This window comes from Lissotriton helveticus, chromosome 10, assembly GCF_964261635.1.
Source record: "Lissotriton helveticus chromosome 10, aLisHel1.1, whole genome shotgun sequence".
In the NCBI taxonomy this organism is placed as follows: Eukaryota; Metazoa; Chordata; class Amphibia; order Caudata; family Salamandridae; genus Lissotriton; species Lissotriton helveticus.
Genome location: NC_136071.1, coordinates 829972136 through 829994042, shown reverse-complemented (window position 1 = coordinate 829994042; position 21907 = coordinate 829972136). Strand labels below are relative to the sequence as shown.

General features: G+C 42.1%; 1 protein-coding gene across 6 annotated transcripts in view; it reads left to right on the top strand.

Moving 5' to 3' along the window:
* The window catches only part of KIAA1217 (KIAA1217 ortholog), a 1321668-nt gene that overhangs the window by 409441 nt on the left and 890320 nt on the right, over positions 1-21907 (top strand). The window contains exon 1 of one of the 6 annotated variants that reach the window (XM_078663447.1): positions 2807-3015. The exons of 4 other annotated variants lie outside the window; for them this stretch is intronic. In XM_078663447.1, coding sequence (XP_078519573.1) covers positions 2944-3015 — 72 coding nt within the window. In that variant the 5' untranslated portion in view covers positions 2807-2943. Of the gene's footprint in view, positions 1-2806; positions 3016-21907 lie in introns of those variants that run through there. One more of the 6 variants, XM_078663450.1, reaches the window with a different exon arrangement.

Genomic DNA, 21907 nt, shown 5'->3' with positions numbered 1-21907 from the left:
CCATGTATATCCTGTATATCCTCTGCACCATGTAAATATAATTTTCAATAAAAATCTACTGAAATAAAAAAAAAAAAAGAAAGAACAATGCCCTGCATAAGAACAATACTCGGAGGCAATATTTTCCTCTTTCTATGTGTGTTGCATAATGCAGTACACATAGAAAGAGGAAATGACGAGGAGAAATAAAGATATTTCTACTCTTTATGCCTCTGTAGGTATGGTGTACAGTTTTAATGTATTTACATGTTTACTTATCATAGTAAATCTGGGAATTCACAAAAAAACCATAGGTGGATGCATGGGAAGACCCATGCTCCACCTTCTGAACGCCATCCCAAAGCAGAGTAACGCAAGACAGCAACTTGCACTGCCTTGCATTGCTCCAGATTTACTAGGCCATGCCGACCCATGCAAGGTGCATTTGCGTAGCTTAGTAACACTGACTCAAGGGCTGGCACTGCCTTATGTGATGCAATGGCAACGCAAGCCCATAGTAAATCTGGGCCATGGTGTTAAGGGCATAGGTGACCTGTCATACAGCTTTTGAGACAGATGGTTGTTAGATACCAATTATATCTCCAGTAGCTCTCTGTAGGATTACAGTGCCATGCAGTGTAGCATCATTTGAATGACATCTTGACCACTGCATCCAGGGCATGAGGTGTTTATTACTGGGTTGATTTCTGTGAAAATGTATATTAGGCCATTGATGGTGTAGAGCGAGAGTGCAGTCCTTTGCTGTTACCTTATGCTCCTCTGATCCCTGCTCTTCCTTCGGAGGTCTGCGTGGATATATGTGCTAAGTGCAATCATCTTCTTCTGAGCCTCTCACACGTGTGTGCTATGCTGCAATGCTTCATTTCTACTGGTCCTCTGAAGGTTATTCCCAATGGATTAGTCCTTGACATGCAGCTTTCTACAATCGTTGGAGGATGAGCCCATGATTTTACATTTGATGCATGAATTTGTTCCCAGATGCACATCCTCCTGAAATTTATTGTGAGCTGGGCATGAAGTGGGATGAAAAAACTGGGGGAGGGGGATCTCTCAAAGGGGCATGGCCTATTGAATTAAGGGTGTTGCATAAAAAACACCTAAGCTAAAAAATTGTGCTTCGCATAGTGTGCCGCCTGACTGGTATTTTGCTGTTTCTGTCATTGCATCCAGATATATATACTGCGAGAAACCAAATACCTACAGGTCAGGACTATTGGCTTTGCCAATGGTTGTTAGTTGCATAGGATAAATGAGCAACAACTATGACTTCCTTGTATATAATATTAAAAACCCTTCATTTCTGAAATGATGAGACTATGAAAGACCTAAAACGAGTTTCTTTGAAGTTACAATAAAGGCTTTCAGCAGTGGTACAGCTGCAGAGGTCAGATTTTTTTTCATCCTTAGGGTGAGGCCAAGAATGGAGAGCCCGATAGGGACCCATCTCAGCGCCTGCTTTTTAGGACCCGGCCCACCTAAAGCCCTGGTTGTGAGTGATTGGTGATGCAGCGAGTGCCTCCTGTGGTCGGTCTTGATCCCCTATCACTTCTTCTCTGATATTATTGGCTGATCTTATTTCTACCCTGTTTTCGCTTTCAGCAGAAGCTTTGATCTGAATAAACTCTTTTGTATTGCATTGTGAGTATTCATTGCTTGGGTTTTGAAGTCAGATTTTTCGTGTGATAGTGCACATCAGTCTCCAAGTGATTCAGGTGTGAACGCACTTCTTTGAGCGCCGGGCCTCCAGATGTGACCGCGAGCCTGTCCTATGATTGGCTCTCTGATGTGCTGACCCGAGGAAGTGGGTCAATATCAAATAATATTAAAGTTCTTCTACTATGTTCTAAATATTCTTTTCAAACACGTTTTGTCGTGGACCACTGTTTTCACATATACTATTGGCTACATTTGTGTTGAAGCATGAAACAAAAATACATGTTCTGTAACCAATACATTGCTTTTGGCAGTGCGTTTGGGAGAACGCTGTAGAAAAAAGTTTAAAATCATTCAGATGAAGGATTAGTTTTTGTCATTTCTATTGTTCTCGCTTTACTATTATAGTCATAACACCATGGCCACCTTTTTCGTTTCAAGGATTGCCTGTATTCATGTAAAATATGATACTGATACTGGGGAGTGAAGCAGTTGACAATAAAAAAGCGCAGGCCTAAATATTATGAAAATTGTTTAAGAATACAGAATAGAATTGTGGAGTTTGTGGTAGCAGTTTCTTCTGCAGCGCCCCGTGATGGACAGTCAGTGGAATGACGCTGGTGCACCCTTGTGGTAGTGACAGTGGAAGCCAAACAACTGAATACGCATGACTTGTTCTTCACCTTAAAACTCAATTCAGTCAGTTTGGAAACTCTTTGTTGTCCTTGTCATACGGCTCACATTCACACAAGTCCGAAACGCGCCAGGAAAACAAGTGCGGCGCAGGTGCCAGGGACATCCCCGTTTTCTCTGTGACTATTTGCTGAAAGATTTGTCGATCTGGGAGTGGCAGGTGCCGAAAGCCTGCCCTTGCAGGAGGCTCCTCTCCTTCCGGAAGTCCCTGGATGTATTTTAAATAGACAGCAGTTTGTTTAAGCGTCAAATACAGAGCCTCCCCCTCTGTTGACACTTTTAACAGCTCGGGATATATCGTTTCACTAAGAGCGTAAGCGGGGCGTCGGTCAGGTCTTACAGGTAGGGACCGCGTGCAGGCACAGGCAGGTGGGGCTACAGTAACCATGGGAATTCGGTGATGTCACGGTTGAAAGTGCATGTCCAGACAGCCAATTGCGAGAGTGGCTGATTAGAGCGTCCCATAGGCTGTGAGGCAGGTATGCAAATGCAGAGTTTCACTTTGGGAAAAAAAAAGCAAAGGAGCGAAGGAGCGGCTGAGACATGGAGGGCGCCTTACCTGACAGCTCCGAGGAACTGTAATTCAGCCGTTTATAAATGAAACCTTCCCGTGGAGCGCAGGGTCTGGCGCGCGCTACTCACCATCAGCAGTGGACAGCCCCAAAACAGGTAAATGAGAGGTGATGTGTAGAGGGCGTGCTGTTGCTGCGTGCTGGTAGCATTGCCACTCTGGCAATGAAGCAGTGTTCTGGGCGCTGTACTGCCACTTATGCCTCAGGTGCAATAGATTCTGACTCGCTTTGTTTGAAAATGTGGGGGGTTATGTTTAGACTTGTGCGATAAAGTACTAAGTAGCACAGATGTGTCCCAGACTTTTGCGTTCAAGATGTGTAAAGCATGGATTTGGGCGAGGTGTCATGTCCCAGGTGTTGCACTGTATACTCGCGAAAAGAGCAACAATTACAGATGTTTCCCTGCGAGAATAAACCCTGCATTTAAGACAGCACACACTGCCTGTATTGTATTTACAAACATACTCTACTGTACTGTAGCATGTATATAGCGCTTGCTACCCGTATGCGGAGTACTGAAGCGCTTGCACACATGAGCAGCAAACTCTGCCAGGAAGGGGGTGTGGTTGGAAGCGTGCTGTCCTTTTTATGTCCTTTTCCTGCTAAAAACGTACTTCAGAAATGCACGCCTGCCAGCATTAACGGTTGTATTAGTAATGTCAGCTGCGCTTTCAGTCTTGCACTTAGAATCGATATATAGATTTTGATAAAGTTCAAAGTTGCGAGGCACATTCTTGTTTGGCAGGTTTACAGTTCGGCAATTTATGCAGCATGTGCAATACTCCTCTGCGATCAGAGTCCGCGATACTGCTGCAGAAATTGTTTCTGGGGAAGTTTGGACGGTGCGAAGTTATTGGCGTGCGATAAAGCAGAGCTTTTCAGAAATCAACAAGAGCGGCTGCCTCTGGCGCGGCACGCAGGGACTTGAAGCACGCTCGGCTGGCTGGCTGCAGGATGCAGGCGTGTTTGCCTGCCTTCTCTTCAGAGCGGATGCCGACTGTCGAGGCCCTGTGTATAATAACCAGCGTCCTTTGACATCAGACACTCGGTCCGACTGTGCAAACAGAGGTGTAATGTCTCTCGCATGGGCGGAGGCTGTTGGTGACGGATAAGAGACCTGAAAAGGTGGCTGGAGGGGTTAGTTCGGGGACATCGGGCACCGGCTCTTGTGATAAGAGAGGTAAATAGGTCCAGTCCAGTGAGAGGGGTCGCGTCTTCAAACTAGTGTTAGCTCCTGGCTCTGATTGGGTCTTCAGTTAGAGAACAGACCCCCCATCTCAGAAGACAATGACAAAGTTAACAGACACCTTATATTTATTCATGTAATATCTTATGCAGCATCAGCTCCACCCAGCGGGGCTTCACAGCTCAGTACGACCGACGCACCAAGACGGCGGTTAACCATTTGTTGACTGCTGTAAACACGCTCCTAATGCAATTGAAATCATTTTTGCCTTTCTTTTGAGAAACACGTGCTAACCGCTGACAGCGTGCTAGCCGCAAGCTCACGTATGTTCTGAATGCCAACTCTTGATCGCTCTCACCTCACATGCACCGTTTTGCTCATACCTGCGCCCAGGGCTGCTCTCAAGTGCTGGTTACGCACTGACGGGTTACGCATGACGCAGGCCGGCCTCTTTCTGCCTCGCTGCCAGCCTGTGTGGAGTGCCTGCAGTGGTGGCACCCTGCCCCAAGGGCAGGAGTCGCCGGTTAAACCCAGGAAAAAGATTTCCAAACCATGTAAGAAAGAAAAAGTTGCCAGCTATGAAGAAAACCTGCATAGAGATGCTTTAGAGCCAGAGGCTGACAGATATCTGGAGAAGTGTTTTGTAGTCTCTGTTTTCAAGCAGTGTACATTATCACCGTATTAATCACACCCTGTCCTATGGTGAGTGTTTATACACAGAGCAGATGTCTTTCTTCAGGGCTGATAAATGGGAAAAATAGGCAAGGTGTTTTACCTAAAACCCCGTCAACACCTAAAGCGCTTGAAAATAAAATAATACAACAATTTATAGACACCAGTGTAAATATTTTAGCACGTTCATCTAAAATGTAAGCCTTTAGTTTCGTTTTGGAAAAAAAATTGCCTTTTTTTTTAAATGGCACAGGTGTCACTATTGATCTATTTGCCAAATTAAAAGCAGGCCTTAGATGGCGCTCTCATATCTCTGGTGAAAGGGTCATGGGAAAGAAGGTTGTCCATAGATTTACTTCTTTCCAAAAAAATACGATTGTTTTGAGAGTTGTAAGTATTTCTGGCAATTATGATACTCGTGTCTTATTAGGCAGGTTTTGATCCCACGTGTGATTACGTGGTCGAAGATGTTCAAAGATTTGATGTGTATTTCAGCTCCGTTTGTAGGCTGATCGGTATTTATGTTGTCAAGTTGTCCACCACATATATTTAATAACTATTGCTTTCTATTCAATGAAATGCGGGCTGTCTTGCCACGCCGCCACTGCTCAATTTCCCCAGTGTAAATCCGGTGTCTATCACCAGTGTTCACCTCACTGTCCAGGCCAAAAAAAGAGAGAGAAGCAGATGGTCGTGTAAATTGTGATTATGCAGTGTATCAAGTGTTTTTGCTTTGAAGTAACTGAGGCAGGAGTGAGTGAGTGACGGTGGTTGGAAGTCATTGACTGCTGACAACTTCAACAATTTATTACATTTTTCCTCTTTCTGATTTCCAATTACAGCTGAAACGCGCTGGGTACCATCTCATTGAGGCCCTCGCCAATGAAAATGCAACAAAGGCATTTTAAATAGATAAAAACAGCCAGTGACTTACTGAATCTGGTGAACATGTCATATTTGCAGGGCTTTTAATCTTGGTTTATTCATTGGCACACTGCTTGTGAAAAGTTATATTTCTGTGGTATCCTAGTGTAAATGGCTATGTTCTCTGTTGAAGGAAATTAGATTGACGGGTACTCGGGTGCAACAATTGTGATGGGCATGCTCACGTGCACAAAAGTGATGGCGCTTTTCTGCCACATCAGAAATACATTGTTTCTGGCACATTATTTGTTATGGGTATGCATTTAGTAAAACAAAACTGTGAGTATTCTTTAGGGTTGTCGTTAAGGGCATATGCGTGACACTGATTTATGAAGTCCCAGTAATTGTGATGTACAAATTATTTTGCTCAATAGCCAAATTCACTTGTGTGATCCTTGCGATGGCCATTTTATCTGGACTAGTATGTGTGATAGACATATTCAGTGTCTTAATAAATGTGTTAGAAATCTCTCCTGGCAAATAATTTTAGTGGTCATGTTCTGCTGCTCTAGTTACTTTGACAGCACATTTCACTACGAAAGTAAAACTTGTCTAGTATATTTTTCTGGAACATTAATTTTAATGAATGTGTCTCCTAATACAGTTTGTGATGGCATAATCAAGTGTAAAGGTAATTCTGACTGGCACATTTCATGGATCAAAGGTGTTTTATAACTGCCATATTTTAAGCCTGCATACATGTAAAAGGGTATTCTCTTCAGTTTTTGGCAAAGTATTGTGCTGCTCATATCTCCTAGGCACTGTATTTGAAAGGGTATTATGCAACGTCCCTGATGACTTTGCTGTGTGGTTCAATATTGTAAGAGGTATTCTATAGTTTATGGCCAGTCGTTCTATTTAAATCATTATTCATGATGAAGATACTTTCTTATGTTACAGTGTTCTTTCTATATGTTCACTACTCCTGATACGTATTATTTTCCATTGTACATTAATACAAGCAGAAATCATATATATAACCCATTTTTGTGTCTGGCTTGGCAGCGTAGCTCGGTGTTAAATTTAGTACTACCATTGCTTTAAAATATACATTGAGTGGGCATTGGCTCCAACCAGAGGAGTGTTTTAACTCTCTCACCTCATGCTGTTGACTGTTTGGTGTATCCTTCCATCCCCTACAGAGTGCTTGCATTATTGCACGAGGGACTATTTTATATCTTAAAAGTAGACCGCATCAACACTCATTAAATAATGTTGCTCATAGATGCGCTCTATACAGAAAACAGTTATTTTTTGTTTTTTCACTGCAACAGGCTTCATATTGTGTATTTTAATCACGAAACAAAATGCAAGCCAGACCTATTGGCTTTGCCAATGCTTGTTTCTAATGGAAATATGTCCGACTGAGCAAACTATTTTGTGAAGTATTATGTCTCAGTTCAACATTGACTTGGACTTTATCAAGGAGGAAAATGGTGGTACAGTATTTGTCCATGATAACATTCAATTTAAGCTTGTAATAGAATTGATGCTGTTCATAAAAGTGTAAAGTCACAAATGCTAAAGTTTGAAAATTTAACCAACCAGCTCCCAGTTCTTCCAAGAAAGTATCAACAGAAGTACTTCTCATTGTTATAACAAAATTACACGTGGATAATGAATGTCAAGCGGTCTTGTGTTTTCCAACCTCAATATGTTTTTTGATTAATTTAAAGACCATGTTATTGACAATCAGACTACTCTTACCTTAAACAATAGGAGGACCATCTAAGTCCTCACATAACCTGCTGCTCCTTAAAGTCTAATAGTTGACATAATGTAGCTAAACTTGCAAAATCATGTGCTGAAATTACATTCCAATGTTTTTGATACAAGTAGACTTCAAATACCAAGACATCTGCTGACAGAGAGTAATCCTGTACTACTGTGGGATATACTCTTACATTTAAATGCAATTCACAAAGATATGGGCAGATATCTGTGCCTAGGTCTGCCCTATCTCTTATGTGCAGTTTTCTGCAGACAGTTCATAGAACTCCTTCCATCTAGTTCTACAATTTAGCCACAGTGGCAATGACAAGTGACTGGAAATATCTACTACAGCATGTATGGAGAAATGGAAAAACTAAGGGAGTACATGGAGGGACATGTGGATACGGAAACACACACACAAAAGGGGAATAATTTGCAATTCACAAAAGTTACACACACATCTACTCCAGTAGTACCATAGCTCAAACAAGATTAAATATACTCCAGCAACATCTTCCAGTAAGTCATATGTTGCACACGTCAACTCATTGGTATTGTAGTGGAATCACACAGATATTAATGAAGGCATGGAACTACTCTACCAGCACAAACCCCAACACCTAAAAAACAAAAAGAAAGAAGAAAATGTTCATACAACTTTAGACATTGCATATCCCCTCATACATCCATTATAAAAATGCAAAAACAGTAAAAGCAAAAACAATAACATTAATGTAAAAAATCATAACTGTACATATGTAAAAACTTATATCAATCACATTATACATTTTTAAAAAGGTACAACTAATACAAATATAATACAAAACATTAAAAAATCATATAACTATATACATTTCAAACACATATACAAATTGTTAGAAAAACTACTCATCTAATATCTAACACTATTCTGTTCTTCTCTCAAAGACGCAATAACCCAGTGCATATTGCAAACAGACACAGACAAACAGACACACAAACATATGCACTCAATGACACACTATGCTACTGTCGCTCATGTCTGGCCCTGAATAACTTACAGCCCAAGGGGAAGAGGACAGAGCCCATGGTGTGGACTTTATTTACGTCCCACTAGTAGTAAAGTTTGTCTGGTACATTTCTTTTTTAGTTGATACCTGTTTCTCTCCTTTTCAGTTTGTAGTACTACATAGCATAATGAAAAATCACCACCTATGCCATTTAGAAATACATCTGGCGGGTTTACTCCTAAAATATGCTCCTAAAGTTACTAGTGGCAACCTTTCTGTCATATTATAAGTGTAGGTGGACCCATCCTCTCATGTTAGGGGTGGGATATGTACTCCTACTTTTAGATGTAAATTGAGATTTACCCCTAGGTATATCAATAAATGTATGTCTGTGGAAATTTCAATCTACTGATTTACCATTGTGAGTTTGGCCCCACGTATTTTCCTTGATTGATATAAGGAAGTAAAGGGGCCCTGAATAAAAGAATATGCTGGACAACTGATGTTTTCTTCTTGTTTTGGTTGTGATAGCTAAAGACTGTAACTCTCACAATACACTGACTTGATTTTTGTCCTAGCAGTCAGTGTAAAGGCGCAAGACTTGGTTTGGGATAAAATGAAGATGGCTTCCTCAATTCCGTTCATGTCATGGCGCTGTGCTGTCAGGTGATGGAGCAGGGTCTTTCACAACTGTATCACTTCTTTCGTTTTTGGATACCTCAGTTGGCTGTAGAATGACTCTCAAGCCACAACGAGGAATGATTGTCCACCTGTGGAAGTCAGTAATGAGTAGCTGCCTGGTGCATTTCGGTCTGTAGTGACAGGATCTCATTTCCTTCCCCGTGCTCCACTTGAGTGGTGTACGCCACACTGGCAATGCCACCAGCTCGTGCATTATGGAGCTGAGTCAGCACCCTTGCTCTTCTATCTGGTTGTGCTCTCACTTTCTCACTGCAGCCAGAGGAAGATGTTAGCAGGAGGAATAAAGGCTGCATTGGTGACAACTCACCTAGGGCCAGTAAAGAGATCAGCATCTCAAGCACAGAAGGACAGTCAAGAATACAGTGTCAGATGTGAATGTATGAGGTGGATGGCGGAATCCCACAGTCCAGTAATATGTTAACAATGGGGGACCATCTGTATAGAGCTACACAACAGTGTTGTGATACAGGAGTGCAACTGCTTGTCTGTACTGAAAAATAAAGTGTATGAGGCTGAGCTATTTAGTATCCATCAGAGAGTCTATGGCCGGTCCGTAGAAGGAACCCACACAGACAGATTAGAGAAATGAAGAGTAGCAACTTAGACTGACTTCACTAGAGACTATATACTCACTACTCAAGGTACCTTTTGTGCAGTGTTTTCTTCATTATTAAAGCTGAACATCTTTCCCAAACCTCGAGAAGATCTCACTGATTCTTTCTCAGTTTTCCTTAAATTGTAGTTTAAAAAACTGCTAGTCTCCTCCAACCCTGTGATTACATCTTGCTTTCTGCTTTAACCTCATTTAAGAGCTACACCACCTGAAAGTGTTTGCACGCACACGATTACCTTTTTTTCGTAATCCTGGATTACAGTTTCTTTGAGTCTGTTGCACAAGAATACACCCCAGATATTGTCAGAGGCTGCCTTTCACTATGGGTCTGTTCCAGGGGGTCTTTTCAGGCTTAAAGTATGGCTACATATGGAAAAAGTTGGAAAAAATGTGAACATTGCACGTGATTTGCAAAAGTGCTATCTAAGTGCATGAGTATAATATACTTGTGTGCAATGTACACAAGGCATGTATACATACATTGCAACCACATAAATTCCGATTTGGAATTGAAAAATATACGAATGTCAAAAGAGTAGCTAAGGAAATGCAGGCAAACTTGGTTATCACTAGCAGAGTAACGTTTTCACAATTGTATTTGACCGTGCACTTTTATAATTTCTCTAACTTTCATATGGTTGGTGTTAGTCTACAGTATGGAGATTTGCAATAAACAATCCAGTTTTTACAAGATGTGTCATACGTGTCGTGTGTAAAAATGCTGGAATAAAACAATCCCTTATATTTCCTAACTCTATTCACACGTTTATTTATTTATTAATGTTATCAAAATTGTATATTGCTTTTACCAACCTAAGGTTGCTTCTAGGCCCCTCATTCCTAGTGGACTGCTGTTCCAGATTCAACCAGTATTAGGGGTACCAACCAAATTTGAAATGACAAGAGATTTGTTTCTACCACACTCAAGTATTCATGAAGGTATTTGGAGTACGTAAAGAAGTACTCCTATTCAGTGGCGGCTGGTAGGGAACGGAAGCGGGAATTCAGAGGGGGTTGAAAATATATATTTTTTAAAAGCACTTACCTCTTCCGACAGCCACGTCTCTCTTCCACGTCTCTGTTCTTCCTGACTCCAGTCAGGAATAAGCTGCAGGAAGCACCCGGCACACAGGCTCCCCTGAGCCAGTCACAATACTGCAATGTAGCATTGTCCCCTGAGCCAGTCATAACTCTGCAATTCAGTGTTATGATTGGTCTGACCACCCTGGATCAGTGATCAGATCGGGAAAGGGTGCCTGTACGTATTCCCCACCAGGCTGTCCATTGCAGCCTGGTGGGGAATATGCAAAGTGAGAATGACTGCTTGGGCGGCCGAAACGGCTGGCCAAGCAGTCATGCGCACTTAGTGTGCATAGCCCATGCACATATATATGCATACCTTACAGCAACCTTACACACTTCGAACTTGTATTGTAAGCGAATAGACAAATGATGTGGAGTCTTCCCAGGAATTTATCTAACTTTAGTATTTTTACCCCTTTTACTTCTAATTGTATAACTGTGTGAATCGCCCCCTATAGTTTTGCTTTGTACCAGCACTGTAGGTTAGTGCTCAATATATTTCACGTGTCTGCTTCTCACTGCAGCGGCAAAGGACATTAGTCACTTGATATGGTCTAAACTCATCTTGAAGGAGCAGTCCTTAAGATATCCTAGTACATGTCTGTGTGCCAAATGTGTTGTTTGGAATCCTTACTGCACTATAGATTCTCAAGTGTCCGGTGACATTTTCCTTGAAAAGAACGGTGTTGGGGACCAACGTAAAGAAGTGTATGTTTTTTTTCTATAGGATGGTTGATGAAGAAAGAGAATATGCATAATGACAAATCTACCTGTGGCCATTAATAGTTTATGTGATTGAGATGTATTTATTTATGGTAGCAGACACAATTGTGCTTAAATCCTGTCTCTTATTTTTGATGGTCTTGTTAGACGGGGAGGGAGTATGGTCCAGTAACTGAGTCTCTGGCTTTGGTCTTCAAGCACCGGACTTCTAATGACAGTTTCGGCACTTGGCCTCCTCTCTGTAGATGGGTTCGTTTTTATATAGTCTCAGCCGGGCCCTCACACACCATGTTGTTCTTTGTACTGCCACTCCTATATACGATGCTAGTGTTATATATGGAAACAATTTCCTCTAAGGCAAATTGCTTCTGCCTCTTGTAACTAGGGCCTTGCTGTATGAAACAGCTACGGCGATACAATAAGTGAGGAACTCAAAATTAAATGGAGGATTCAATGCAGAATTTATTTTTTTCTGTTTCCAGAATACGTATAACCTCCAAGCCAAGTTTTATTTTAGAAACGTGCGCTTTTATACAAAGATTTTAAAGTGGAGTCTTAGAGCAGTTAGTTGACCACCTGAGTGAGCCCTTTTTTTGCAGGTACCATGATTTTATCATTTTTGGGTATTGTGTGCATTCAGTTTAGAGAACAGGTGAGGAGCAGGAAAAATTGCAATTCCGAATTGTGCTGAAGGTCTTCTGCTGCTGCAGCATGGCTAGCTTCCTTTGATGCTGGTTTGTGACAAAGGTTTGGTAATGTGCGGGTGGAATTGCTTATAAACTAGCTGTCGGGTGTAATTAAGGGCGGACTGCCAGAGCATATGTAAACTTTGAAACCGTGTATTTACTACTCCTACAAGCTGAGAACAGAAGAACCAATGTGGAAATGCATCTTGATTACTTACTAGTTACAATCCATCGGTCTAACATAGCATTTACTTCTTAAGCAATAGTGGGACCTTATTCCTCGCGGTTGTAATAGGAGGTGTTTACATTTCTTTTTGTTCAGGTGTAAACGCAAGGGCTGGTTAGTGCATCTGTAACGAGGCAGACACTGTGCTGGTCAGGGAGCCCTCCTGCTTTGAGAAGTGAATTTCCAGATACCGAGGTGTGGCTTTTACTGCTGCCTCGGGGCATTGCTGAGGAACACTCAAAAGAAGTCATACAGGTTTTACAAAACCTTTTCTACCTTCCTGCTCACGTTCAAGAAAAGAGTCCTAAATCTCCGGTGGAAACTCCCATCACGTGGGACTACCCCGGAGGTACAGAAAGTGCATTCTTAAAGAAACTCACTCCAATACCTTTCAAAACATGTACACTCTTTCAAATGTGGCTGTGAACGGCAGGAAACTAGTTTTTTTGTGTTGTGTTTATCAGAGTGCACTGAATGTGTGTGTTATAAACAAGTTTAACTCTTTCACCAATATCGGAATTACAAAACGTGCATCATATTTGGTCGTGTGCTGCAGAAATTTCATACAACATGCCGGACAATTTTGTTTTTAAAATTAATATGTTCACAACTGATCTGCAGGTGTTACCTTTCACCCTCAGAGCACATGACTCCAAGCAAACCTTAGCTAGCAAGCAAGGCAGAGAGTGTGGAATGCAGTGTTTGCCCATACACGACCATGCTCTCGGCATGGATTAGTCCATTCGTTGATTTTTGGAGCTGCATCTTCACGTGTATAAACATACTTCCCAAGCAAGAAATAAATATACAAGTGCCAGTGCTCATCCAGCCGAAGTGCCTGATGCAATCCAGGTTGCAGATTTTCACAGGGATGATGTGTCATACTTTGCTCAGCCACATCATGACCTGGTCATGCTGATGATGTCATTTCAAGGATGTGTTACGTTTGAAGACCAGTAACCTTAAAGAGCAGAAAAGGCAAAAAATAAGACTAGGTTGAAACTGGGGGTTTTAAAACATGTTATTAATGAACAATATACAATGTATCAGTCGAACTCCGAGCAATCCTCTGGACTCTGTTTTCTGCTTCAGCAGATAATGAGATGCATAATGCAGTGCTTGGATCCATGTTTGTAAATGCGTACCTTGGGCCTGCTTTTGTCGTTTTCAGTATGTTTGTGCGTTCTACAAGTACAATTTTTTCACCAAATCATGCATGCCTTGCATAGAAAAAACGTGACATGTTTGTGCATCACTCTGGGTCATGGAACCAGGTTATCCTCATATTTATTGTATTCCCTTTGATCTTGACCCTAAGGCAACTATTTCGGGTAAATGAATGAACTCTGCCCTCCATTTCCATTCACAATTCTATGGTTATTAGTTTGAGTTCATGCTCTCCTTTCAAGTAGACACCTTCCATTATGTGCATGAATCAGGGGCCACCCTACGGCGTAGCCCTTTAGATTGAGTGTGCATGTCCAAGTTTAAGCTGCTTATTATGACCTGTTGTAGCTGTATGGGGCGAGACAGTGTCCACTAATTGGGTTACCTGGCAATTACAAATAAGTCTGATAAGCACTAGGACCTGAAGTGGTAATTATATGAAATGCATCTGACGGCTTTTTGCTGTTTTGGACAAGTGGCAGGAAACAGCAGCGTTGACAATGTTACCAGCAGTTATTGCCTCAAATTCAGGGTTGGTTCTCAGTACTGATGAAATGGCTGACGTTAATGATTTTACTGGCATGCCCTATGTAATGTATTTGTGATCATGGCCTTAATGATTATCCAGAGTCTTCCATTTCAAGACGTGTTATATTATGTTACATTGATTTGTATAGTGCACTAATCACCCAGGACAGTATCCAAGGGCTTGGACAGGTGTGTAGGTTTGTGATCCTGAAGGTGCTTATACGAAGAGCCAGGCCCACAGGTCTTTGCGGAACTCAAGAAGTGAGGAGGAGACTCTGATGTGTTGAGGGAGATCGTCTCAAGCCTTGGGTCCGATGTAGGAGAGTGAGCGACCTCCAGTTTTCCTTTTGTGAATGACAGGAATGTGTACCAGTGAGAGTGAGGCAGAGCGCAGGTGTCTGGTGAGTTGGTCAAAGTCAAAGTGTATGCGGCTGTTCAGGTATTCTGGTGCTGTGTTGTGTAGGGCTTTGTATGTGTGCCTAAGAAATTTGAATTGCCTGCACTTGTGAATGGAAAGCTAGTGAAGCTTCCTGGGGTGCGGTGTGATGGGGGGGTGTCGTGGGAGGTTGAGTATGATTCTTGCAGAGGTGTTCTGGCTGATCTGAATTCTGTGTATTAGTTGTTTGGTGATTCCGACATTTAGAGTGTTGCCGTAGTCCAGCCTGCTGGTGATGAGTGCTTGCGTAACGGTCCGTCTAGTGTTCTGAGGAAACAATTTGAAGATTTTTTGCAACATGCGTAGGATGTGGAAGCAGGAGGTGTGCACTGCGTTGACTTGAGCCATCATGTTGAGCTCCCATCTAGGATGATCCCTCACTTTCTTGCATGGTCTGTGGGTGTGAGTGTTGGTCCGAGAACCGACTTCCATCATGTGGAGTCCCATGGGGAGGTCTTGTTGCTGAAGATCAGTACTTCTGTCTAGCCGAAGTTGAGCTGCAGGCAATTAGCTTGCATCCAATCTAATACCAGGTTCATGCAGTTGATGAAGTTGGTTCTGGCACTAGTTGTTTTGTCCATCAGGGAGAGGATGAGTTGGGTGTCATCAGTGTAGGAGGTGACAGTGATGTCTTGTGATCAGATGATGTTGGCAGCGGTGTCCTGTATAAGTTGAAAAGGTTTAGGCTGAGGGGCGATCCCTGTGGGACGCATATTAATTTCTTGGTCTCTGATGTTAAGGGTGGCAGCCCATGAGGAAGGAATTGATCCATTCCTTGTATGCCGATATCGTGGCGTATTCTCATGAGGGTGTTATGGGAGGCAGTGTCGAAGGCAGCAGCGACACCAAATGGGATGAGACTGCTGTTTTTTCTCAATCCAGGATGCTTCGAATGTCATCGGTGGCTGCAATCAGTGCTGGTTCGTTGCTGTGGTTCGTTCGGAATCCTGACTGAGAGTTGTCTAGAAGATGGTGTAGTTCAAGGTGGGCTGTGAGTTGCTTGTTGATAGCCTTCTCAATTACTTTAGCTGGATATGGAAGCAGGGAGATGGGTCGGAAGCTGCTCAGTTGATTCAGGTTGGTTGTGGGTTTCTTGAGAAGGGCATTCATTTCTGCAAGTTTCCATTCATCCGGGAAAGTGGCGGATGTGATGGAGATGTTGATGATGTTGGTCAGGGTGGTGATGACTGGTGATGTTCCCAGTTTGTAGATGTTGTGGGGGCATGATCTGTTGGGGCCCCTGAGTGGACGGTCTACATGATTGTCGCTGTTTTGATTCTAGTGTGGGTTGTCCATTTGGGTATTTGACCAGGGCTTGCACTGAGTCAGACCCCACTTATTCAGCCAGCAAGCCCAGCTCTTGTCACAGAGCCAAACTACTTTGAATCAGAGCACAAAAAGCCGAACACCCCTGAATCAGTAAAGCTGAGGCCCAACCCTAGTTAAAAGCTTCCCTTTCTCTCAGATTGCATACTCTTCATGAGCTCACATTCATAGGAAAACATTGTTCTCCTGAGTCATCCCTATGGCACCCTTTATAAAAGATAAATAATACAACGCTGTTACATGCAGTGCCCTTAGCATCATGTCATACAGCAAAAAAACAAAAACACATATTCAAGTGAAGAAGACTCCACACCCTCTCTGTTTTTTGTCTGCTTCATTTGACAGCAATTCTGACTCCTGAGACCCATTTTTGGTTACAGTATGCGCGTTCTGGGTTGTCTATTCATTGGTAGCATCACTGTAGGACGGAGACCTAATGAGACACTGATGCTAGTCGGTTATAGGTTCTGGGTACTGAGGTGAGTTTTTTGGTACACCACAATTCACTGAGGTCCTGGTTTCCTGTGCATAGTTCTGTGCATGAGCAGAATCCCTGCACCAATACAGTGTGCATATTATGTCTATATTTAAATGATCATACGACTGGTCAGTTTGATTAAAAAAGCACAATTTCAAATATGGTGAATCTCTTGCCTCATCGACAATATTGAATTGGAGTGACAGAACAAACTGGGAAATATTATAATACATGGGAGCCTGTGATCTCTGTTTATAGGCCCTTCTTTCATTCCATTATTACAGGTGACTTGTGATGTCTGTAGTTGCCTGTAATAAAGAAATGAGGTAGCTGCTCAACTGTAATAAGTTATTATACTTGAGTTGTAACATCATACGGTCTGCCTCCAGCAGCCAAGGTGAAAGTCAGGTCACTGAGCATAATTAAAGCTGCAGTTTAAACAGCAAAAACAAATTCGTCTTTTCCTTCCTCTGGTCAGCAGAAAGGTGATATTTATGGCAATGTGTTTATATTTTCACACTTTGTGTATATGTAGTTTAAAGCACCACCTGCCATAATTTATAAGGATATTGTAAGTCACTGAGGAGTTCCATGATCATATAGAGGAGCTCAGCCTTGTTCCTCTCTATGGTCACAGAACTCATCAGTGCCTTGCAATATCCTTATAATGTACATCAGGGGGTACTTTATCCCATATACTATTGTTACTTATGTCTCTCATTGAACTTCACTCTTCTAATGATCCATCTTAGGAGTATAGCTATATTCTGTGTGGAGTATGTGTAACTGGGTATTCTACTGAGTATTAAATTGGGGCTTATTTTAGACTTTGGGGACAGTTGGAAAGAATTGTTAAAGATACCCCAGTCACGCAGCTCAAATCAAGCTTAGATTGAGGATGCTTTATCCCACTTTTCATTTGATAAGGTTTGACCTATTTTAAGACCAACTCATCAGTGGCCCATTTTGACTGAATTTAAAATTACAGCAGAGACTGAATACTATTTGGTTTTCAATGATTCAGCGGCTCGTCGCAGATTTTCTCTTATGAAATTGGTCCACACCTCGTAGGGGTGTTATTGTATTTATGTACCGCTTACTGCCTCTGACGAGGCTTTGAAATTAAAGCAAGCTAAGGGGACCAACATGCATTTAATTATAAAGCATTAAATGAGCTGTGTCATGCCCTCTTGCTACGCCGTAATGTTTCTGAGGCTAGGAGAATTAATTTAAGATGTGTATTAAAAGCGAGAAGCCAAATATCAGTTAAAGATGCTTCTAATTTCCTTCTTGAAGTTAATTATGCCACTCTGGCCGTATCATTGACCCCTTCGTTGAAACAGTTAATGTATGAGTGTTCATTTTACCTGGAAAATGTTTGTATATTTTATATTTATTGAAAATCATATCTTCCGTCTAGGACTAAGCAGCATGTACGTGGTTGTCACATCTGTTTACTAAAATAAGGTCAAATCTGCTTTGCATAGCACTCACAAGTATACATCTATATTGCACACTACTCAGATATAGAGCCCTCTACTGGACAAGTATATGCAGGGGGTTTCACATTTGGGCAATTAGGTGTTTGCATTTATAACTCAGAGACTTATACTCAGAGACTTTTCCAGGTGCAATTTTGTTTTATGCCTGAAAATGTATTCCTGACTTGGCATGTTTGCTTATCTAGTCTACACCTTCGGTTCTTATGTTCTCCAAAATTCCAACTGAACACACTTTGTTAGATGCGTATATGTTTGTGATTTAAAAGAACCCATCAACAGTCTATTCTCCGGTACCCACCTACGTTTTTGACAAAACTCTTGCACCTGGGAAAACTTGAAATTCAGCTACATTAGAAAATTGAAGTCAAAATAGTGATTCTCCAAATAAAATGCCAAGAGAATCTGAATTTCATTAAAGACACGGAAGCTAAAGTTATGCATTATTCCTTTAATGTCACTCCACTCAGCACTTGAAGGAACATTACACCATAAAACAAAAACATTCTAGAATAGAACATCCACACAGTATGAATAGTCCATGTACTGAACAAACAATCTTCCTCTTTAAAATGCTAAACTTGTTCCCTCCTTTCTTGTTAAACGAGGATTAAGCAAACAGCTACGTTGCAACTTCTTACAGCAACTGTGTAACTCCTTAGAGGAACTGTGCCATTGACTATTATCTGAAAAGATTAGGAATTGTTCAAGTTTTAATCTAAGTGAAGCTTTCAATAAAAACTTTCAGATGCAAAGATAATAATGTAGACAACGTAATTATATATAACAATTTCTAAACACTTTATTTACCAATGTATGTTTTTTTTTCAATGTATAATCAAGGAAAACGATCCGACCAGATTGTAAGGGCAGGGTGTGATAATGTTAGCCTCTGTGTCTTTAATGAAATGCAGATTCTCTTCGGCATTTTATTTGGAGCATCACTATTTCATTACAAGACCAGAGGCTACCATTATGCATGTTGGTAGCCCTCTAATACCACATCAGACATGTGTTCAGCTGGCATTAGACCAAACCTTTCTCATAATATCTTCCAGACTTCCACCTCTTCAGAAGGTTTGAGTAGCCAAAGAGAATTAGTGTGAACCTTTTCCAAATTAACACCAGTCTGCGGCATGCAATATTTAACCCATCTTGCGATAGAAACTTTGGTAACTGCTTAAAAAGGTTTCAGAAATTAAATAAACCATTGGTCAATACCATCAGGTCATATTCTCTCATGCAATCCACTACATACAATTTCTTGCTTAAATCAACTCTTGGATAAAGTTATCCTGAAGGTATCATACCACCTGTTACCTTCAATGCCTATATATCTGAAGCTCAGCGACAAGAGGTTAGACAGAAAATAGAGGCTAGTTACACAGTAAAAACAAATTCTAATCTAAATATCCTTTACCTGGCCATCTAGTTAATAAGGACAAGAACCAAGTTGGCATCCCACAGGGTTTCATATCTTGGTCTAGTATGTCTTCAATATATGTTGCTCTTATGGACTCTGCAAACCAAAACATAATACCCTACACTCTTGCCATTAACCAGACTGTGACCCACAGAGACTGCTATCTGTAGAAGTAAAGCTCTATAACTAAGGCCCCTTGCAAACGAATCTGCCAAGAAGATATATACTTCAACTATAGGACCTTCCGCAGGATCCACATTCCTTTTCCTGCACCTAGGTAACCAAATTCTTCTAATTTTTAAATACCAGTAAAGGGTTCCTGGACCCTGACATCTTGGAGATCTCCTGATACTTTGCAGGCAAGATAATTCAAAGTCCCTGACTGTACCAGAGAAAGTTCCTCTCCATCTAGGTCTTTCATCAGACCCACAATAGCAGGAAGAAAAAAGTGGAATGTCAAAAGCGAGTTCCAAAATCATTTTGAAACCAAACTTGAGAAGTCCAAAACAGGGTTATTAGTATAAATGAGCATCTCTCTTGTATTACTTTCTGAAGGACTCTCTCAGTGTTTGTGAAGGGTGGAAATCTGTAACCGTTCGTTTCCTTCCAACTCTGAATGAATGCATTCACCACTAGGGTCACGGATCTGGCATCCAAACGTAATACTTGTTAAGTTGAAATGTCAGTCTGTTTGCAAAAAGGGTCCACCTTCAGAGGACACCAAGACTGAGCTAATTCCCTGAAACAAACCTTGTTTAGTCTTCACTCGCTGTAATCCGTCAAAATTCTTGAATTCCAGTCCACAGACGCATTCGCCTTTCCATGCAATTACTCTGCTCACAAACTGATTTGGGGTTCTAAGGCAAAAAATCCAAGGTTTCTTGGCTAAATCTGAATGATCCAAGGATTATGAGCCTCCTAAGTGATATATATAAGCCATCGTACCAACACAGACCATTCACTATAATACTGCTATGCCTTGTAAACAATGTCTGAAACTCTAGAGAGGGTGAAGACCTGCAGTTAATTCCAAATAGTTTAAATAATGCTATCTTTCTAAGTTTGACTATAACTCATCAGTTTTCTGTACACCCATCGCGTCCACCTCAACCAGTTAAACTTGCCTCCGATTCCAGAAAGAAGTGTGACGAACATCCAAGCACTTAAATTCTCTAACCATCAAACCAGTTCCTCCTTTTTCTCCTGATCTAGAGATATCTCATTTTCATACTATAAACCTCCCCGAAGGACCCTTGCCGTATCCCTGCAAAGCACAGCACAATAGTGTAACAGACCATGAAATATTACAACCAAGATGGATCGCACACCCCTAGCCTCTCCTCCGGGTCGCCCCTTAGCACTCTGGTACATGTAGTGCATGTAGATGGACGAGTCAAAAGTAGTTCACCACAGTTGGTGCGAGTAGTTACTCGTTATCCCCAAGATCTCTGGACCCGAGACATGGCCCGGGTTTCGGGACAGTTTCCCTCGTCAGCAGAGCAGTGTTTGGGGTGGATGAGAAGGCCGCCAAGTAACCGTCACAGGCCCTGATGCCTCTCCGGCGCGCAGGTGCGTCTCCAAGAGCTCGTCAGCTCAAGGCTCACGGGAGCCGTTTAAGTACAACCAAGATGGATCGCACACCGCTAGCCTCTCCTCCGGGTCGCCCCTTAGCACTCTGGTACATGTAGTTCATGTAGATGGACGAGTCAAAAGTAGTTCACCACAGTTGGTGCGAGTAGTTACTCGTTATCCCCAAGATCTCTGGACCCGAGATATGGCCCGGGTTTCGGGACAGTTTCCCTCGTCAGCAGAGCAGTGTTTGGGGTGGATGAGAAGGTCGCCAAGTAACCGTCACAGGCCCTGATGCCTCTCCGGCGCGCAGGTGCGTCTCCAAGAGCTCGTCAGCTCAAGGCTCACGGGAGCCGTTTAAGTACAACCAAGATGGATCGCACACCGCTAGCCTCTCCTCCGGGTCGCCCCTTAGCACTCTGGTACATGTAGTGCATGTAGATGGACGAGTCAAAAGTAGTTCACCACAGTTGGTGCGAGTAGTTACTCGTTATCCCCAAGATCTCTGGACCCGAGACATGGCCCGGGTTACTTGGCGGCCTTCTCATCCACCCCAAACACTGCTCTGCTGACGAGGGAAACTGTCCCGAAACCCGGGCCATGTCTCGGGTCCAGAGATCTTGGGGATAACGAGTAACTACTCGCACCAACTGTGGTGAACTACTTTTGACTCGTCCATCTACATGCACTACATGTACCAGAGTGCTAAGGGGCGACCCGGAGGAGAGGCTAGCGGTGTGCGATCCATCTTGGTTGTACCTAGACCATGAAATATTGCCTGAATTGAAAAGGATAGTAGATCTACTATCCTTGCAAGCTCTCTTAGAGTTGTAGCCTGAAGCAGAACCATGTTGACTGTACCTATTGTGAACCTAAAAAATAGTCTAGTGAGTATGAAGGGATGAGGATTGATTTCTCGGTGTTCACTATGAACCCCAAACTTATGTGAAGGCTTTTGTACAATAATTTAGTTTGACACTGCGACATAAACAGAATATTGTCCAATTAAGAAAACCATGCGTACACCCCTTTCTCTCCCTATAACC